The sequence below is a fragment of the Nicotiana sylvestris genome, chromosome 5 (genome assembly GCF_000393655.2).
Source record: "Nicotiana sylvestris chromosome 5, ASM39365v2, whole genome shotgun sequence".
In the NCBI taxonomy this organism is placed as follows: Eukaryota; Viridiplantae; Streptophyta; class Magnoliopsida; order Solanales; family Solanaceae; genus Nicotiana; species Nicotiana sylvestris.
This window is the reverse complement of record NC_091061.1, coordinates 165,035,358-165,054,010: the sequence shown is the minus strand read 5'-3', so window position 1 is coordinate 165,054,010 and position 18,653 is coordinate 165,035,358. Positions and strand designations below refer to the sequence as shown.

At 33.9% G+C, this 18,653-nt stretch overlaps 2 protein-coding genes across 3 annotated transcripts; one reads left to right on the top strand and one right to left on the bottom strand.

Annotated features, from left to right (window-relative positions):
- Nucleotides 1–4,647: 4,647 nt before the first annotated feature.
- Nucleotides 4,648–5,253, top strand: LOC104213235 (glycine-rich cell wall structural protein 2-like). Its single transcript, XM_009762690.1, has one exon. It carries the CDS (start codon nucleotides 4,648–4,650, stop codon nucleotides 5,251–5,253), a length of 606 nt encoding a protein of 201 aa, XP_009760992.1.
- Nucleotides 5,254–6,781: 1,528 nt separating this feature from the next.
- On the bottom strand, nucleotides 6,782–14,331 carry LOC104213234 (protein BTR1-like). 2 transcript variants are annotated; one of them, XM_009762687.2, is made up of 9 exons: nucleotides 14,070–14,331; nucleotides 11,427–11,665; nucleotides 11,245–11,351; nucleotides 8,904–9,097; nucleotides 8,006–8,082; nucleotides 7,668–7,763; nucleotides 7,543–7,604; nucleotides 7,373–7,456; nucleotides 6,782–7,240 (listed from the first exon to the last, which is right to left on the bottom strand). In XM_009762687.2, the coding sequence occupies exons 1-9, from the start codon at nucleotides 14,176–14,178 to the stop codon at nucleotides 7,183–7,185; spliced, it is 1,026 nt and encodes a 341-aa protein (XP_009760989.1). In that variant the 5' UTR covers nucleotides 14,179–14,331; the 3' UTR covers nucleotides 6,782–7,182. The 2 variants fall into 2 exon arrangements, with proteins under 2 accessions (XP_009760989.1, XP_009760990.1); XM_009762688.2 differs by lacking the exon at nucleotides 6,782–7,240 and having other exon boundaries at nucleotides 7,369–7,456; nucleotides 14,070–14,316.
- Between the last annotated feature and the right edge of the window lie 4,322 nt (nucleotides 14,332–18,653).

Genomic DNA, 18,653 nt, shown 5'->3' with positions numbered 1-18,653 from the left:
TATAAGTGTGGTGCACAACACACCCATAAGCAAGACTCTACTAGACACGGCTTGTGGACTCACTGGGACACGACCTGCTCTGATACCAAGTTTGTCACGCCCCAAACTAGGGGAGGCACGACTGGCACTCGATACTGTATTCGATCGAGTTGGCCACTAAACATACTAGCTAACTAAACTGGGGGCCCAACAGATCCGGCAGCACAACATCTGAAATACTAAGCCTGGACCATTAAGGTTATGACCTGAATAACAATAAGCCATATAAACAAAGGTAGACGAGCCAAAATAATAAAGTACTAGCTGGCCGATGAGGACGCGATTGGAGGCATACATGCCTACACACATATATATACATGCCAAGCCTATGGGCTGGACACTGAAAGCTACAAAAAGAAACCCATAATACAGTGTCCACAATAGCCTCTAAGAGTGTCATAAGCACTATCGGAACAAGGCCCCGACAATACCCAAACTATACACAAAAGTAACCATTCTATGAAAGCTCCAGGAAGAGGTGGAGCTTACCAACTCACAACTGAACCCCGAAATCCTAGCGGAGGGGTCGATCAGAGTCCCTACCTGGACCTGCACGCACGAAACAAAAATGCAGTATCCCCAGGCAACGGGACATCAGTACAAATAAAAATGTACTGGTATGTAAGGCAGAAAGTAGAATCATACATAGCTGATGTAAAAAAAATAATAGTGAAACCACCTGACACTGAAACTCTTGTAGCCTCCATGACCGACATCCGACCTCACAGTAATCAATTATGCATGGTATGCTTGTGTAAGCGTATGTCGTGAATACATATATATTGATGTAAATGCATGACATACCCAACCAAATGCTAGCAATGGCGGTCTCTCCCGGTAGCTAACCGGTATCATATTGCCAACCCATGGCCATCTATACAATATATATAGTTTTTCGGGCAAATAGGCCCCTTACCTCCGATTATAGCTCGAAGTCCATGCATAATATGCCATGTATGATATGAACTTTGAATGCACATAATAGGCCATAACAAGAACTTAGCCTATCTTGGCTCATTGGTACTCTTATTCTTATAATCTCATAATCACCTTCGTATCGCATACAATTGTCTCGTGGAACCTCATATGTTTTCTTTGAATAAATAAGCTTGAAAACTTAACTCGACTTTTAGAAAGATAACTTAACTCTGAAGATGTTCATAAAAAGCTTAAGGTGCTTCACTTAGTCCTTATACCTGATTTCTTGATAATTAGTAAAGGAAAGTATATCAAAAATCAAGTGCTTTAATAGTTTAAACGTAAAATTTATATTTGAAATTTTTGGAAATCGATGTGTCACTTTAGAGATTTTAAAATATACTTTAACAAGGAAGAAGGACTCATCATAAATACTAAATGCCTTTATTTTGTTTAGTCACACAACCCAAAGACGAATAAGAATTCATATATATAGACATATGGATAAGAAAGCCGACAAAATGACATATGTAGATGTCGAATACCCTAATTAACCGAACGAGTGGAATATCAACCTAATAGCATCATGAAAATACTTCAGCTACGATCCCAATGCCTTTCACAGAAGGTCTTTCTAGCAATAGAATAGTAAAATATCACATTTGACGTCCTAGGAATTTCCATGAATTCGTGCAAAAAGGAAGGACGGAGCTTAGCCTTAACATACATTCCCAACGAACGTCTGAATGCCTGTAGTTCCTTCACGAAAGTTGTTCCTTATGTCCTAAGCTTCGCAAACACAATATATATGCAGCTTATATGCACCTATAAACAGTTCATAATTGAGTTTAAATCGGCAGATTTGCCCTATGGCTCTAACTTGACGAAACGTCCGTAGAACTTTGTAAAAACGATCATAAAAGAGTCCCAAGATGATTACCTTGGAAAATCAAGTATAAAGCCTGAAGAACCAGCAAGAACAACAAATTCCTATCTTCCAAAAATAGCTCCAAACACAGCTAATAGAAGGGGAAACGATTGCAAAGCGTAGAGATTGAGTTTCTAGGCACGGGGACAAACTTTAACGGTAGAAATCGTTAAAAACATACCTTAATCACTCAAGAACACCATGGAATCCTCTCTTCAGCTTCCTCACTATTTTGGGACGAAAATGAAATATTTTGGGGTCTTACAAGTCGGATTTGCCGACTTATACCACTTGTTTGACCCGAGTCAGTTCGCGACCCGATTTCAGCCTGGACAGTCCGGGGTAAAGTAGTCATAACGTTTTACGCCAATGTCCGTTTGATGTGAGGTTTTTTTGGTTGCGAACTAGACTTGTAGACCTTCAATTTGATATGTTGTGGGTCCTATAACTCATTATATATTAGGAGAAATGATCTGATACATTTGACCCAAAGTTTAGAAAGATTATTAGAGAAATTTACGATAACCTTTGCCGACCTTTATTTTCTTGACTCCAAAACATAACATGTGACCCGTGTGATATTATAGTACCTCATAATACACTATTCTTATCATATTAGACACTTTTAGTCTTATCCCACAGGTGCAAGTTAACTTAAACCTTCCGAACGCGCGGGGTGGTACCTGAGCCATTTCTTTAACCACGAACCTTTGTTTAAGGGATTCCTTTGACCTAAAGCTTTAGTTAGTTCCTTGATATTACCACACATTTTCAGTCTTATTCTCCCAATGTGCTATACCCAATCGTATATACCTAATATAATCATGTCACATTACGTATATTACGTAAGAGAAGAGAAAAAAACACATGGGGTCTCACAAAAGTAACGACATATAGGACTAAATTTAAATAAAGAAATTAATAATAGACTACTAAAATAAGAAAAAAATTCAAGGACATGACTAAAATGAAAATAAATAAGTCATAAAATATAAACTAATGAATTAATGAGTCATCTTGACTCTTGACACTAGGGGTGTCAATGGATATTTGAAAACCGACTAAACCGACCGAACCGTACCGCATCAAACCAATTTTTAGGTTTCTTTTAAGAAAATCATAGATTTTTATATAAATCTATAACCGTACCGATAATTAAGATAGATTTTTTATTTTGTAAAAAAAACCAAAAAAATACCGAACCGTACCGAGTAAATTTTATATGTGGAAAATATATTTATATAATAAGTTTAAAAATAATAAAGCATTAAATTTTTCTTTGGGCCTTGAAATTATGAAAACTGTTACAAGCCAACAAGTAATTAAACTCAAAATACTAATTCCCAAAACCTATTATGCTACTTCTACTTAAACTAAGTTATTTCAAGTATCTGTATTAGCAAGACAAAGAGTATTCTAGCTATTATGATTAGCAAAGTACAATGTATTGAATATGTTTCCTTTCATATAATTTAGATTTATCTTTTTGAATATTAATCTTTTAAAAATTTTATTCTTGAGTCCCAGCTTGGTTAATATCTTTCCACTCGTGTGAATTATATTTTCTTTGCTTTTACTTGGCATTTTTACGTTGATGTAGAATAGTTGATGGATCTATACTCTAGCCATCTTTCATGTTTTTTTTAATTGATCACCCTTTAAACAGAAAGAATGTCTAGAGAGTTTTGCTAAGTCCTATAAAAGAACGTATATGTTATTACATTCTACTTCTACTGGTAAATTTTACGTGACATTTAAAAAATACCGAAAATTAACCGAATCGTATCGATACCGAAGAGAAACCGACATGATTGGGACGGTTTGGAAAAGTCTAATTTTGGTTATATATAATAGAATAACCGAAAAATTAGTATGGTACAAATTTTATAAAATAACCGGCCGAACCGAACCATTGACACCCTACTTGACACAACAAAATAATATTCTTGGAATCAAGAAAAAGATAATGCAAGAAAAAACCTACGGCAAAAATTGGAAAAAGAAAGTCACATAAACACGCAAAAAACGAACGACAATTATAGGGGAAATCAAATAGTATTTGGTTCAATCGATTTGGTAAAATCTTATTTGATATTGAAATTCCAAATTTAGAACTTTTTACATAGTTTAAATAAGAAAACACTTAATAATTAAAATTCTAGTGTATTTCAAAGTCCTAAAAATTAGGAAAAATAATTAAATGACAATTCTATCCAATATAAAATCTAATTTTAAGGGGTAAAAAGCGAACGACATTTGCTAAGCCTTCGTGCTTTTAATATATTTAATATTAATATTAATATTAATATAGTATAGATGATTATAAAATTTTGTGTTTATTGAAACTTTATTATGCCTTATCGAAAATATTGAAATTTTGTTGAACCCATGCATGATTATATTCTCCATTCCCTTAGTTTCTTCCACACCAATCACCAACACCCACATGATAAGTCGATCTTGATAACATTACCGTCAACCCCACCAACAAGTCAACACGTTCATATTCTCATCTTCCACTAAAATTACTTCTTAAGAAGCTACAAGAAACCATGCAACTTTAAATATTAAGTAGTAGTAATTCGGAATGCTATAAATAGGACATTACCATAACCTCATTCCTCACAATCATAAGTACCATTTCCTCTCTCCTAAAGTACGTGACATATATATTTTCTATAGAAATTGCATAAACACCATTACTTATCATCGATCCATATCATACTTGATAACTTGTTGCATTTGAATTTCAAAGCTAAGAAATGGCTCATTCCAAGCTTATAGCAGCTGCATTGTTGATTTTACTCTTTGTTGATCTTGCCTTTTGTGCAAGATTAGGAAAGTCGGTAAATGGCGGTAAAGGAGGCGGAGGTGGAGGGTCAGCCTTAGGGTCTGGTTCAGGTTATGGTTCGGGATATGGTTCAGGGGAAGGCTCAGGATATGGTGGGGGTGATGGGCTGTATGGGAGTGGTGGAGGTGGCGGCAGCGGAGGCGGAGGCGGTGGGGGTCGGGGAAATTCGGGTATGGGTAGTGGTTCTGGATATGGGTTCGGATCTGGATCAGGGTATGGATCGGGTGAAGGAATAGGAAGGGGTGGAGGCGGTGGAGGAGGTGGTGGTCGTGGTGGAGGAGGTGGTGGTGGTGGCGGCACAGGAAATGGCTCAGGGTATGGTTCTGGCTATGGAAGTGGAAGTGGCTCTGGATATGGAAGTGGTGGGGCTAGAGGAGGAGGAGGCGGTGGCGGTGGAGGAGGAGGTGGCGGTGGAGGTGGTGGCGGCGGTGGCAGTGGCAATGGTTCAGGGTATGGTAGTGGCTCAGGGTATGGATCAGGCTATGGTTCAGGATATGGAGGTGATGAACGACCTTGAACTGCTGGAATATTGAAGTTCATTATACGTAAAATTTGATATATACTATTTGGTATATGCATTTTAAATTTATGATATAGAATAAGTTGCATGGTTTCACCACACCTTTATTTATGTGGTATATTAAACTTTGCTTGGTTGTGCATGTAATCCAATTTCACCATATTCTGTATTATTATGTGACTCCAATTTAATGCAATAAATTTCCAGGTTTTCCTCAAAGTACACTTTGGATTTTTGTGCCATCTCCAACCCTCGCCTTCATTTCCTCCTCCAAAATGGAGTAAAATTACTATAACCATTATTCTATTTTTTATTTCAAAAAAAATATATTTTATTTTATATTTTTCTCTCTCTTTAATATTATATTATTATTTTTTATTTAAATTCTAATTTCTTATTTCTATTAAAGAAATTCTATGCTATTTACCGTAGTTTCAATCTTAATGTATTTTCAATTTTAATGCATTTTCATTTAATGCATTTTCAGTTTTCACTTTTCAATTTTAGCAACATTTAATATTTATATTTATATCATTCAATTTTAGCAACATCTAATATTTTATATTTGCACCATTCATTTTTTGAGATGATTATCTATTTTTTTGTACAGTTATAACTTATAATAAAATTAGATTACAATTTTACGTAAAAATAATAAATGCATGAAAATCAATTTATTAAAATTATACGCCAAAGTTAAGATGTAAAATTAATATTATAAAGATATTATATAAACATAATTAGATATATATAAATAGATAATTCAAAAAAGTTAAATAACAAAAAATAATAATAAAGTAACAATTAATAGTAACGGGGAAGATGAATAGTGTCACTCCAAATTTGGAGTACCCCAAAATTAGGGAGCATTGAAGCCATATTTTGGCAAAAAAGGACTGCATTTAGAAGAAATGGGGGAGTGTTGAAGATACTCTTAAGGGAAACTAGTGGAAATTAGACAGGGGGTTTAATAGGGAAGTGCTTGACTCATGAAAAATAGACAAAGAAAATGTCCTTGATGAAATTTAAACCCACTTCATTTTAGTTTAAGTGAAATTACTACAATAAATTACAACTCTAATTATAGTTTCTACTCTCTTTAACTAAAAGTCTGGAGTATGAGTTTATTAAAAAAATTCGAGAAAATATGCTGACATACATATTACTTCTATTTGATGATATTTCAGTATCAGTATTGCTTATTTGTTCCAAAAATTTGTTGCGAATAAAAATTATAACAAGTGTTATGATTATTGTATTTTCATAGTTTAAGGCCATTTTTGCACCTAAAAGCAGCTGAAAGTTTAAATTAATTACCTGCTCAAGTTTAAGGATTGTTAATGCACTTTACCCAAATAATTATATCCATAAGCAAACTGATCATGATAATATAATCAACCCAGTAGTTAAAGTATACCTGCAAGTAAAATGCAGCAAGCAACCTCATTTCCTCAAAGGCCCGGGCTAAAAAACCCTAAATGTTAACAGTGCTCAGTCTACTTTTAATCAAATGAACCAATGGATCTCCAACAAAATCATCACTAAATAATATAGCATAAAATGAAAATGTCGATTGCAACCAGAGAAACTATACCTACGTACTATTTAAGTTTACCACATCAAAGTATTCAAAGTCATAAAATACGAAAATTGCTCCAAAGCCAGAAGTCTAACAATTTTCACATCTCGCATAACCCTCATACATGCTCTCCTGCAAGCTTATGCCACGACTCCTGCTGATGACAATGACTATTCCTCTACGAGACATAAGGAACAAATGTTTTGTATCTAACAAACCACAAGAAACTTCAGAATTGTCAACTGAGTGCTAGCTATTGAAGAATTACAACTGTATAATACCGTATATATTCAGTCAATTTTATCAATTGCGACAATTATCCCCACAATGGTGCTTCCAAATATTCCTTAATGTACTGTATTTATGCGGAGCTCCTCAAATGGAAGGTCTTCTCCAACCGTGGATCTGCATTTCACAAATTCATCGCAATAGAAATGTCATAACAGTTTCAAAATCATCACATGCATATGAAATTCTAGGTATCCATTAAGAAAACGTCAAAGACCAATATCTATAAATACAAGTCCATCCCATCACCTCTCAGAAACATTAGCTATTTTCCGAGATATCATGGACTCAGCCGTGCGAATTGCTCTTTGTGATCCAGTGATAGTTACCTTCCTGCAAAAAGGCCAAAAAGTTTTATACAATCTGTGTTCTTTGTAGTTCAACCTATCAAGTGGAACAACAGTTCCAGGACGCCATACCTGTCAGACGTACCGGACAAGAAATCACCCCTATCCGATATCTTTATTCTGGCACCACTAAGCTGCAATGAAAGGAGAGACTTAGCATAAATACATACCAGGCAGAATAGCAACTTCTTACACACCTGACTGATCTCCATTATGCTCCTACCATTGCGCCCCAGGACTAACCCAACATGCTCATCCGCAACACCAATAGTCACAGTATTGTTTCTGTCTTCCTGCAATGCTACCCGAGTAAGCTAAACAAGAATAGAACCATAACAGAACCAATAAGAAATTAGCCAAAGTGCAGAACCGCATCTAGAAACAGGATAATATAGTACATTCATTAGCTTCAAACCAATTAGAAAGTAAAAGAATGGTTGCAGGATAAAAACAGGTTTGCCAGCAGAGTTAAGGACAACAAAGTTCTTCCTTTAGGATGAAGATAAGTATTGTCTTAAGAAGGATGAGAATGGACCTTGTTCTGATGTCGGTTATTCGGATATCTTCCTCCAACTCCGTTTGGTGGCCCATAGTTCATTCCGACATAAACAGCTGAGAAAATAGGAGGTGGCAGAAATTAAAAATTCAAATGAGAATCAACAACAACAACAACAGTAGTCCCACAAGTGGGGTAAAGGGAAGAATATGACTTAGAAATTAAAAATTCAAATGAGAATATGACTTAGAATAAGGGCAGAATATGAACATCTCAAATTAGAGATACTTTATTCCTATAACTGCTTAAACTCAATTTTCTGAATATGATGCTCCATTAAGTCAACCACTACAACAATCCCCTAAAACGTACTCTTGATAGCCGCACACAACATTACAAGAGAGACTAGGTCTAGTAGTATTTAGAAAGCGGTGCAGCCAAGAAGCTAATAAATTCCCTTCATCGTCCATTCTCTTATTTGTAGATTGAGGTCCTATAGGAAGCAATACCCAACAATTGCTCACAGACGGCAATTAAGACATGAGAGTATGTCTTATCCATCCCGAGCTATTAGATAAAGTACAACAACAAACAACAATAAAAAAACCAATGTAATCCCACAAATGGGGCCTGGGGAGGGTAGTATGTACGCAGACCTTACCCCTACCTTCAAGAAGGCAGAGAGGTTGTTTCCAAAAGACCCTCGGCTTAGGAAAGATAAAAGAAGGGCAGCAGAAATCACACCAATTCTAAAACCGAAGCAAAAATACCAAGATACAAAACTAGAACTGAGTATTGTAATCAGAAGGCCGAAACGAAAGTAACGACAAGTAATCACATACATCAAGAAATACGAAAATACATAATTAATGCTAACTCATCTACTAAAGCTATTAGATAAAGTAAGTACTATAAATTAGTTACATTTGCATCATACCTGCATATTGGAATGGTGCATTCATGGACTGCATGTAATGAGGGTCTTCTGCTAACTTATATAGAATCAATTCAATAGCCCGCATCTGCTCGTCTAGAGTTCCGGTCACTGTAACTACCCTATCATGCAGTCCTGGGAAATTGTTATCCTGAGGAGATATTTTTATGCCAGCCCTGGAGTCTTCAATAAATGACCTGAACAAGAAAAATGCACATACTCAATATTAAAATTCCACAACCATCTGATTCTGCATATGAAAAATATTTTCAAAAGCTAACCAAGAAAAATATTGCACAAGCATTCACTTCTATAAATTAGTTGTGGAGGACAATATGCAAATAGACTTCCATACTATATTTACAACTCACAATACCACTAAATAAGAGGGTTATATAGGGATTTCTTTCTTGAGGGTTACATATATAGGGATTACCCTCAATTTTCAGTTCATCATATGTAAACCTGACATTTGGAACCATATAACATAACCTCCTCAAGGTTATGGAATAAAGTGAAAATTTAACTTTTCCTTCCAAACTAGAAGCGAGTGGCACACACTTAAAACAAGTGGACTTTGGTTCTAAGCCCTTTCTCCATCCAAAAGCACAAACACACTATAACCTCCTCCATGACTTCATTTCATTAAATGACAAAGACAAGAAAAAGAAAGTATTATGGCAGCAAAAAAAGAAAATAAGATCCATCCTGTCGCATCTCTTTGTATTTCACTAGCTGCTAAGAACAAGAAGAAAAAGGTAGGAAAAACGAAACAGAGAGGCAAAAATAAAAAGGAAAGGAAAAAAAGGACGAAATAAATATAGAGTATTTCTTCTCCAAAAAAAAAAAGACTTCATGATGAGGCCACCCCCTGTTTGCTATCACAGCATACATGAGAGAACTATTTTTGGTTTCTACCCGCCAACAATTTTTTTGGGAATGGCAATGAATTCTCTTTTGCTTTCAGATTCCTGTTTCCTACCAAAGGAAGAAGAACAAGGAATCAAGTAATACATAGCCGTTGTTAATCAGATAATATGCTGTTTAAGAAGTAGGTTTTTCCCCTTCGAAATTATACCATGGTTAGAAAAAAAATCATATATATATGGATCATCCTTCAAATTCATTTCATAAGGAGTTGAAAGAGCTTTTACAAGATGAGCTCCATTAATCCTTAAACCTAACACCTGCACTACTTTCTAACCTTTCCTCTCTTCTTTACTTTATAACTTTTTGACCCAGCCAAATAGTGTGAGATAGCACAGATACATAAGATTTTCTCCCACTAGAAGAATACTAAAGTATAATGGCCCGACATGAATTGAACAAGGAAAAGATAACAAAGTACTTGGCACGCATAGAGCTGTAAAATAAGTTGCAATCTTGATAACTTGCGAAGTCACTGTCAAGCAAATAAATATGTTGAAGAGCATAGTAATACTAACTAGACAAGATGTTTTTAGTCGGATAAAGAACAATTTTTTGCGGTCAAATTGAATTTGTAATATGCAACTAGAGCTTTTGAGAGCATTCTTTTTTTCCTTTTGACTTTTTTTTTAATAAGTAGCTTTCTGAGAGCATTCTCAATGTATATCTATATTGATAAACAATTATGCCTATAGCATAACATAAGAAGAAAACCAACTATAACCGTAGCCTTCTAAGCTAAGCACGGTCAGAACTTTGGTCAGCACCCTAAAATCCTCACAACCAGATTGAGTTGTTCAGAATATTTGAGGAAATTAATAAAAATAGAACCTAATAAAATTCCAGCAGACAACTTCAAGAAAACTATTTAGATCACACATCAGCGCTACACAAAAAGGACAACTTTGATCTGGATGAGGCAGCAGTTCGCACCATGATGTTAACCAAGTGAGCCATGCAGCAGTTACAAAAAAAATTTAAGCTCAAATATTCACGTTAGGTAAGAAATTTAGCCAAATCAACAGCGAGCACAGAACCAAAAACTTCTAACAGCTTATACAATTCGATCTAAAAGGGTTATTAACTGGAATCCAAAGGTTGCATGGCCATCCTGCTATCAGCCAAAAGCTCAAAGACAAACTCGTGGTAGTCAAAATAAAGTCAAGCAACTCATTCCAGCGCAAGACTATACCATTTCGACATACATTTTTGCAAAAACTTCATAACCAAGAGCAGAAAGAATATTCGTTTCATTATGTCGTGTAGGGAAGTCAATGTTATAACAATCAAATTCCAGGATATTCGCTTGGTGATAGTCTGTTATGTCAGAATGAGATTATGAAATTTGCAGGAGCAGTGTAGGGGAAAGATATGTATCCTCAACACTTATACAACATAAAGCGAGTAGAATTCATACTTTATTGTGGCTCCTCCTTTCCCAATTATTCCACCACATGAGCTGTTGGGCACAACTAGTCTAAATCTTGAGCGTGGTTCAGCATCACCACCATCTTCAACATAAAACTGATCCAGAAGAAGATAGCAGTTTAATCTATAGATCAAGAGAAGTATAAGAAACAGGAGTGGACATGACATTACCTCATCTAGCAATTTACCAAGAATAAGATCAACTGCCTTGAGTAAGTCATCGAGTAACCCAGATACCATCACAACTCTATCTGATGTTCCAGGGAAAAATTCAAAGTTGCGCGACAACTGAATTCTAGCCCCAGAACGAGATTGAAACTCAGTGATAGTTGAACCACCTTTTCCAATAATTGAACCGGCTTCAGCATTTGATAGAAGGAACTTGACATAAGTTGTCTTCTCCTCATGGTCTGGGAATAAGACAAGCATAAAAAGGAGGATTGTTAGACCTTTCTTGAGTACTTAGCAGAAACCCCTCTAAAGATGATATTCCGAGTTTAATGATTTTCAACAATAATTGCAAAATATAATAAAGAAACCTTTTTAAAATAGAACAAACTTTATTCTCGTTATCATGAACATAGATTGAAATGCTACCCGTACGTGTCCATCTTATCATACTGAGTAGCTTTGCAAACCTAACCCCCTAATAATGAGAATAAATTTTGTAGCCTCATTTCTCACATCCCTAATGCAGCAGAAGAGATATATTCCCATGGAGAGTGCCAAAAACTTTTGATATGTGATGCTTTATTACAGCCAATTAACGATACACTATCATGCCAATGCCACAAATTAAGTCAACCAGTAAATCACCAGCTTCTCATGCATAGTGTATATGCACATTTGTGATCTACAAAATTCCAAAATGAGAAGGAATGGAAGCGGATTTATATATAATACACTGGTTCATCAGAATCCAATACTTTTGGCTCAAAAATTGTATGTGTTAAAAATCTACTAAATAAGTAAAAATAATAATAAATATTAAAAAAAAATACAAAGTCGAGGGTCTATCGGAAACAGCCTCTCTGCCCCCATCGGGGTAGAGGTAAGGTCTGCGTACACATTACCCTCTCCAGACCCCACTTGTGGGATTTTACTGGGTCGTTGTTGTTGTTGTATAAAAAAAGTACAAAGAATAAATTTTGAAACTGGTAAATCAAATGGCCATCGATAGAATTTCGAACTCGAACCTATAAAGTTCAAATCCTGGATCCGTCTCGGAAGGAAAGTATAAGTATTGGAAATAGTTCTTTTAATTAGTAAAGCTTCAGTTTGTTAAAGACATTTATTTTGCTCAATATGGAGTTAAGAATCGAAAAGCTGGAGAAAAGTTTGCACTCATTCAATTTCTGATTCAGTCTCCCTTGGATGTTACCAATATATGTTCTGCTTTCATGGTGAAATACTGCAATCATACAAAACCTTTTGCCTCAGACTTTCACATGATGTTTTAAAGAAAGAGTAACTAGTATGATAGAAACTCATAAAGTGATATAGCTCGAACTTGTGAACCTTCCATACAGGGACTTCCTTGCGGCCAATTTTTGGCATACAATGTTCATCTTAAGGAACGGGATAGCTAAAGATGTTTCACCAAAGCACATTTTCGGCACATACAAGAAGGTTTTTACCTTTTTTATGCAGGTAAATAGATGGTAATAGTTGAATAATGAGGCTCAGGTGCCTCTAGTACAGAATTGGATATGAAAAACGCCTTCGAAAGACTAAGCACCTTCTCTATTAGTATTTCTAAAGGAAAAAGCTCCCCTCGATCCGTAATATCACGTGATTGAGAGACAGCATTGACGCATTTGAACTTCAGAATTAAGAGGCAAAATCATTAAAAGAACAGCAGCTCAATTTTAAAAATATGTAGGCTTCAATGAATGCATGATGCAAGGAAGCTCTTTGAGATAAAATAAGTATTGGCTACAATAGCATACTTTCAGCTAAAATCTTAAATAATATCATGAATGTTGAAGCAATTTCATGAAGGGTGTATATATTTTTATGTGTAGGTGTGTGTAATGTCCGTAGAGAAAATTAACATGAGGTTATCCATAAGATTCAAGGATCCTTTACAGTAGCAACTACTAAATCCATGGCACCTAGAAATGCCTACGAGGTAAATACCACAACAAATACAGTATTTTCTCATTTGAGGCATCAACAAGCGCAATAGCAGCCACAACAACTACGCCTCAGTCCCAAACAAAGGAGGGTTGCGGCAGGCTGACACCCAGTGTAACACTAGCCAATTTCATGATGAATCCTCACATTACAGATTTCAACAAGCGCACATCACGGAAAAAAAAGCAAGCCACGACATCTGATTGTGAGCTCAGATTTAGTCCACAGGTAGCAAATAAATAACTTCCATTTCGGATAATATGCCTCACAAACAGCAAATTTCTTCTATTCCCAGTTCCCTATGAATTTCCACAAATGCATTTGCCGATCTTCAAACTAAACATATTACTATTATCAACTCACAAATAGTCCATAAAATCACCAAAGGTCCCCCATCCTTAGGGTTTTAAAACAACAGTAATCAATACCTATACAAATATCAGTTCAAAACCTGTTCGCATTCGAAATTTCACATTGTACCAGTTTCCAGACGGAAATGGATCAAACACAACAGAATTCTAAAAGCACATTATCAAAAAATTCAAAAACTATAACTAAAAAAGTATTAAAAAAGCGACAATAGATAGCAGATCCAAAGCTAGTTATATTCACGTTACAACAATACACGGAAAATTTTGAAAATTATTTTAAAAAAAAGTGATTAGAGATATATAAAACCTTGAGAAGGAGGAGAAGAAGGCGGAGATTTGCGAGGGGAAGATTGCTCCAGCTGACTTTCAGCTGACGAATTGTAGTTCGATTCTGCTCCTGCTCCTTCCATTGCCATTTTCGGAGAGTATAATCACTGTGTGTGTGTGTGTGTTTTTAAGAAGAATGTGAAGAAGGTATTAGAAGAAGAGGAAATGGAAAGAGAGTGGAAGCATGTGCTGAAGAAGGGGAGTGAGAGGTGCTTTGCCGGGATGAAGAAGACTTTTCTGGTGTTTTATTTTAGACCTTGAAAACCACCTCTTTTGGACAACTACTCAGATTTCCGTTTTTTCTTCTTTTCTTTTTTTTATTTTATATTATTTTCTTTTTCTTCTTCTTATTTTGCATTTTGTTTTCTAGCTTGAGACTATCTAATAAAGGATGTGCTTGTGAGAGTTATTTCATAAATTATCATTCATCTTTAATTTTATTCAGCTAAAGTTATAAATTATTTTTGAACAAAAAAAATTGATTAACTTTATCTAAATATTACAAAAATTATTAAACTATCTTTTATAACTAAAAAAATTTATTTTAATATTGCTTAAATATCATAGAAATGTATGTCTCATTTGTTTCCTTTCAATGACTTTTTCCTTTTGGAATAAAGTTGAGTAATTTTTACAAAGATAGTTTAGTGACCTTCGTGATACTTAGGTAAAGTTGAATATTTTAAAAAATATATATAATTTGGTATTTTTTTGTATAAGAAAAATAAAAGTTACGTGATCATCCATAAAATTAACTTTGAACTAGAAAACTTACCTAACTGCTATTCTCTATTGGTTCCTTTACACAGTGGTTGAGCCACATGTAGTTGACACCTCTTGTTGGAAAAAAGTTATATTGTGTAGTTAGGTAAAATAAAAATATTTTTATGTATATACACTATATATTGACATTCTCTAACTTCTTATTGGATTTACTATTTTATATTTTGACCCCGTAAGTGAAAATTTTAGTTCCGTCACAGCCGTTACAATTTAGGAAGTAACTCCAAAACATATTCCTTTTCGTTCTATTAATAGCCGTTTGTACATAAAAATTATAATTTTTGAAAAAAGTTGTGTTAAGTTAAACATGATATTTGGAATTTGAAATTATGTTTAGATATGTATTTCACTTGAAAGAAGTTACAATTTTGTGAGTGGAGAAAAAGTTTTTCTAAAAATTAAAAAAAAAACTCATTTTCTAAAAAAAATCAAAAACTTGCAAAATTTTTTGGACAGGCACATTTTTAAAAATTTTACTTGAAAAAAAAAAGAAGAAAAAATATTATGGACAACCGGGCCTTCGACATTTGCATTACATATATTTGCACGTGAGTAAATGATGATTGCCAATTTTCCACACAGTTATAGGCACTACCGAACTAGCTGAGGCAAAATTCTCCGAGGGGCGGTTCGGTTTGAATACGGCTTATGTCGGGATAAGTCATATTGTAATAAGTTATGCTGAAATTAATTATGTTAGGATTGTTTTTATTCATTGTTTGGTATGTTGTATTAAAATGATAATTGCATAATTTATAAAAAGAAGATATAAGTTATCCCGGTACTAATTACCCCACCCTCTATAAGGTATAAGTTATTCTGGTGTTAATTTTAATCCCGGGATAACTTATACTTGATTTGTTAACCAAACAAAGTATTAAAGTGGTACTAAATTTTTATACCACCTATACCTGTTTATACCTCGTACCAAACGACCCCAGAGTGTACATTTAAAGCTTACCAAAAACAAGAGACTCCACACACATCTTGTATCCTGGTGCTATATCTAGTATTGGTAAATTGTTGTTACTTCCTATCTTTTTTTTTTTTTTTGGTTGCAGTTTTGAGATGGTTCAGAAATAGTTGGCAGAATTTTCCAAGTCAACTATAACATAAAATAGAACAGCTTGAGCTGGTAGTTTTTTTTTTTTTTTTGTGAAACAAGTAGTGTAGTTTTCAATTAATATTAGAAAAAAGTCAATTATATAAGTGTATTATCCCGAATAATTTATTTCGTTATTTAATTGTATTTATAATTTAACGGGAAAAAAATTCAAGTAGAACATGCAGAAGTAAAGATCGTGCGTGTATAAAATTTTCTCTATCATATGGATAGTTGAATACGTATTCAGAGAATAGGACGGATTCCACGATTTCTTAATCATTGGCCAGATCTATTTCACAAAGCCAGAAACTATTAACCAGTAATGATTTTGTATGAAATTATAAAAAGGTGGCATTTGGATTTTGTCTTAATTAAATTTCCAAACGAATAGAAAATACTTTTGGGAAGTTTGTGCGTTTGGATTTTTTAAGAAAAAATTTTAAAAAGTACTTGTACTAACTTATACAAGAAGGAACATTGAAGAGATTGTTTCAATTCCATTATACCGAGGATATTTTGATTGGCTTATTTTAAGTGTTTATTGGCTTTTAAATATTTTTTTAATTTTTGTGGTGTTTGGCATTAATAAAAATTACTTAAAACACTTTCTTTTAAGCATGAAAAGTACTCCCTCCGTTCACTTTTACTTGGCACATTTTAACTTTTCACGACCCTTAAGAAATAATAAATTAAGTGTATAATTTACCATGATACTCATATTAATTGATACATATTTTATTGGATTTGAGAAAATAATTTGAAATGAGTAATAAATAATGTGGGTATAATAGGGAAAAAATTGTTTTCTCTTCATATGCGTAAAGTGACAAGTAAAAATGAAAATCTATTTTTAGTATACATGTCAAGTAAAAGTGAATAGAGGGAGTACAAAAATAAGCTAAAAGTTGGGTATTACCAACTTATGGCTTATGACTTTTAGCTTAGGATTTCTTTTGTTTATATATAATATTTGAAAACTTATTTGTTAAAATTGGCCTAGTTTTTTGTATATTACCCGCCCTAAACAAGGATTGCTTACAATTTAGATACAATCCATTATTAGTGCCTTAAATTAGGGGATTCAGTTACACCATTTTCCTTTTTTTCTCTCCTCTCCTTTTTCCCTATTCTCTGCCGCCTCTCTCCGCGAACAATCCATTATTAATGTCTTAAATTATGGGATTTTGTTACACAATTAATTTCAGTTTTATGGGATTCAGTTACAGAAATTTAATGGGATACTTCGTATCTTCTTCAAAGCAAAAATCATGAAGCCACTAAGTGAAAATGCTTTCTTGTACCGTTAATTATCGACTGCCTTGCACGAGAATTATATCAAATATTTCACATAAATATTTTACAGATCACTTTCATGTCTTTTAAACATGAGGCTTACAATAATGTCAAAATCAGTGTTTTAAAAGGCGAGGGCGTGAGCGAGGCGTTTTACTTAATACGGGGCGAGGCGAAAGTTTCGAGGCATGGGGCGTAAGTCCCACGAATCTTTAATTTTTTAAATTTATGAATAAATAATAGTATAGCATTATAACACAATAAATATAAAGAGATGCATTAAAAGGTCAAGGAAACTAAAAAGAATAAAGAAACGCATTTAAAATAAAATTTTAGCATGCTTTACAAGTATAAATAATACAATATTGTTAAAGTTACTATGAAATATAAATAAACTCCAACCTCTTAACTTTCAAACAATTAAAATTATAATTTCTTAAAAATATTATCAAACTGCATATTTTACCTCTTTAAAAGTAAATACACAATAAATTTTTCAATACTATAATTTAAAATATTACTCCTTCATGAGTAAATATAAAATTATTTTTAAATAGTAAAATAAAAAATTTATGATAATTTTGAGTGACATGGAACTAAGACATGTAGATCTATGTAAATTTTGGTTATCTATTTTTAGAAGAAATATTCAAATGATATTCACCCTCAAGATGTTGTTAATTAGTAAGTATGCAATAATATATTTCGTTATTTGAATCATTCACAGTTTTTATATTTCTATAATAAAAAGAACTTTAATCATTCATTTGTTAAAGAATTTTGATAGTTAACAGTGCAAATTAGTGAATTCAGTACATGATTTGCATAGGAACTGTTAGGCGAGTCCCGAGCGTTGAGCGTTAGGCATGTTTAGGGCGCACCGTCGGGCGCTTGGGGCGTAAGCCTCAGAGAACTAAGCCCCACACATGAGTCTTAAGGCGTTTTGATAGTGCCCCGCCCCGGGACGAGTCCCGAAAAAACCTTTTAAAACAGTGGTCAAAATACCTATGCCTTGACTACTCAATATTTGTTAATTCAAGATAATCTTTGCTAATTTTGAATCCATTTTGAGTTCATGAATTTATTTCGTCTCTCACTTTGGACTAATGATGTTCATATACAGTTTTTAGAGAAAGGTAAAAATGTCCGGGTGAGAAGAACAATTAATTATACAGTATACAACTTATCCACAACTTTCATATATTATATTTATCCAGTTAAATACAATTACAATATCACACAACCTAAATACAACTTTCATACAAATTTTATACAATATGTATTTTGTACATGGTTTGTACATATTTTTTATATGGTGTGTACTTCTTCCTCTCTGAAATTCCAATCAAAACTTCCTTTCTTAATACATTTTTGATACATATA

Coding starts and splice junctions, on each gene's coding strand:
- LOC104213235 (XM_009762690.1), top strand. CDS start 4,648: ATGGCTCATTCCAAGCTTATAGCAGCTGCATTGTTGATTTTACTCTTT.
- LOC104213234 (XM_009762687.2), bottom strand. CDS start 14,178: ATGGCAATGGAAGGAGCAGGAGCAGAATCGAACTACAATTCGTCAGCT. Junction 11,666..14,069: donor TTCTTCTCCTCCTTCTCAAG/GTTTTATATATC, acceptor TCTTATTCCCAG/ACCATGAGGAGAAGACAACT. Junction 7,457..7,542: donor TTGTCCGGTACGTCTGACAG/GTATGGCGTCCT, acceptor GCCTTTTTGCAG/GAAGGTAACTATCACTGGAT.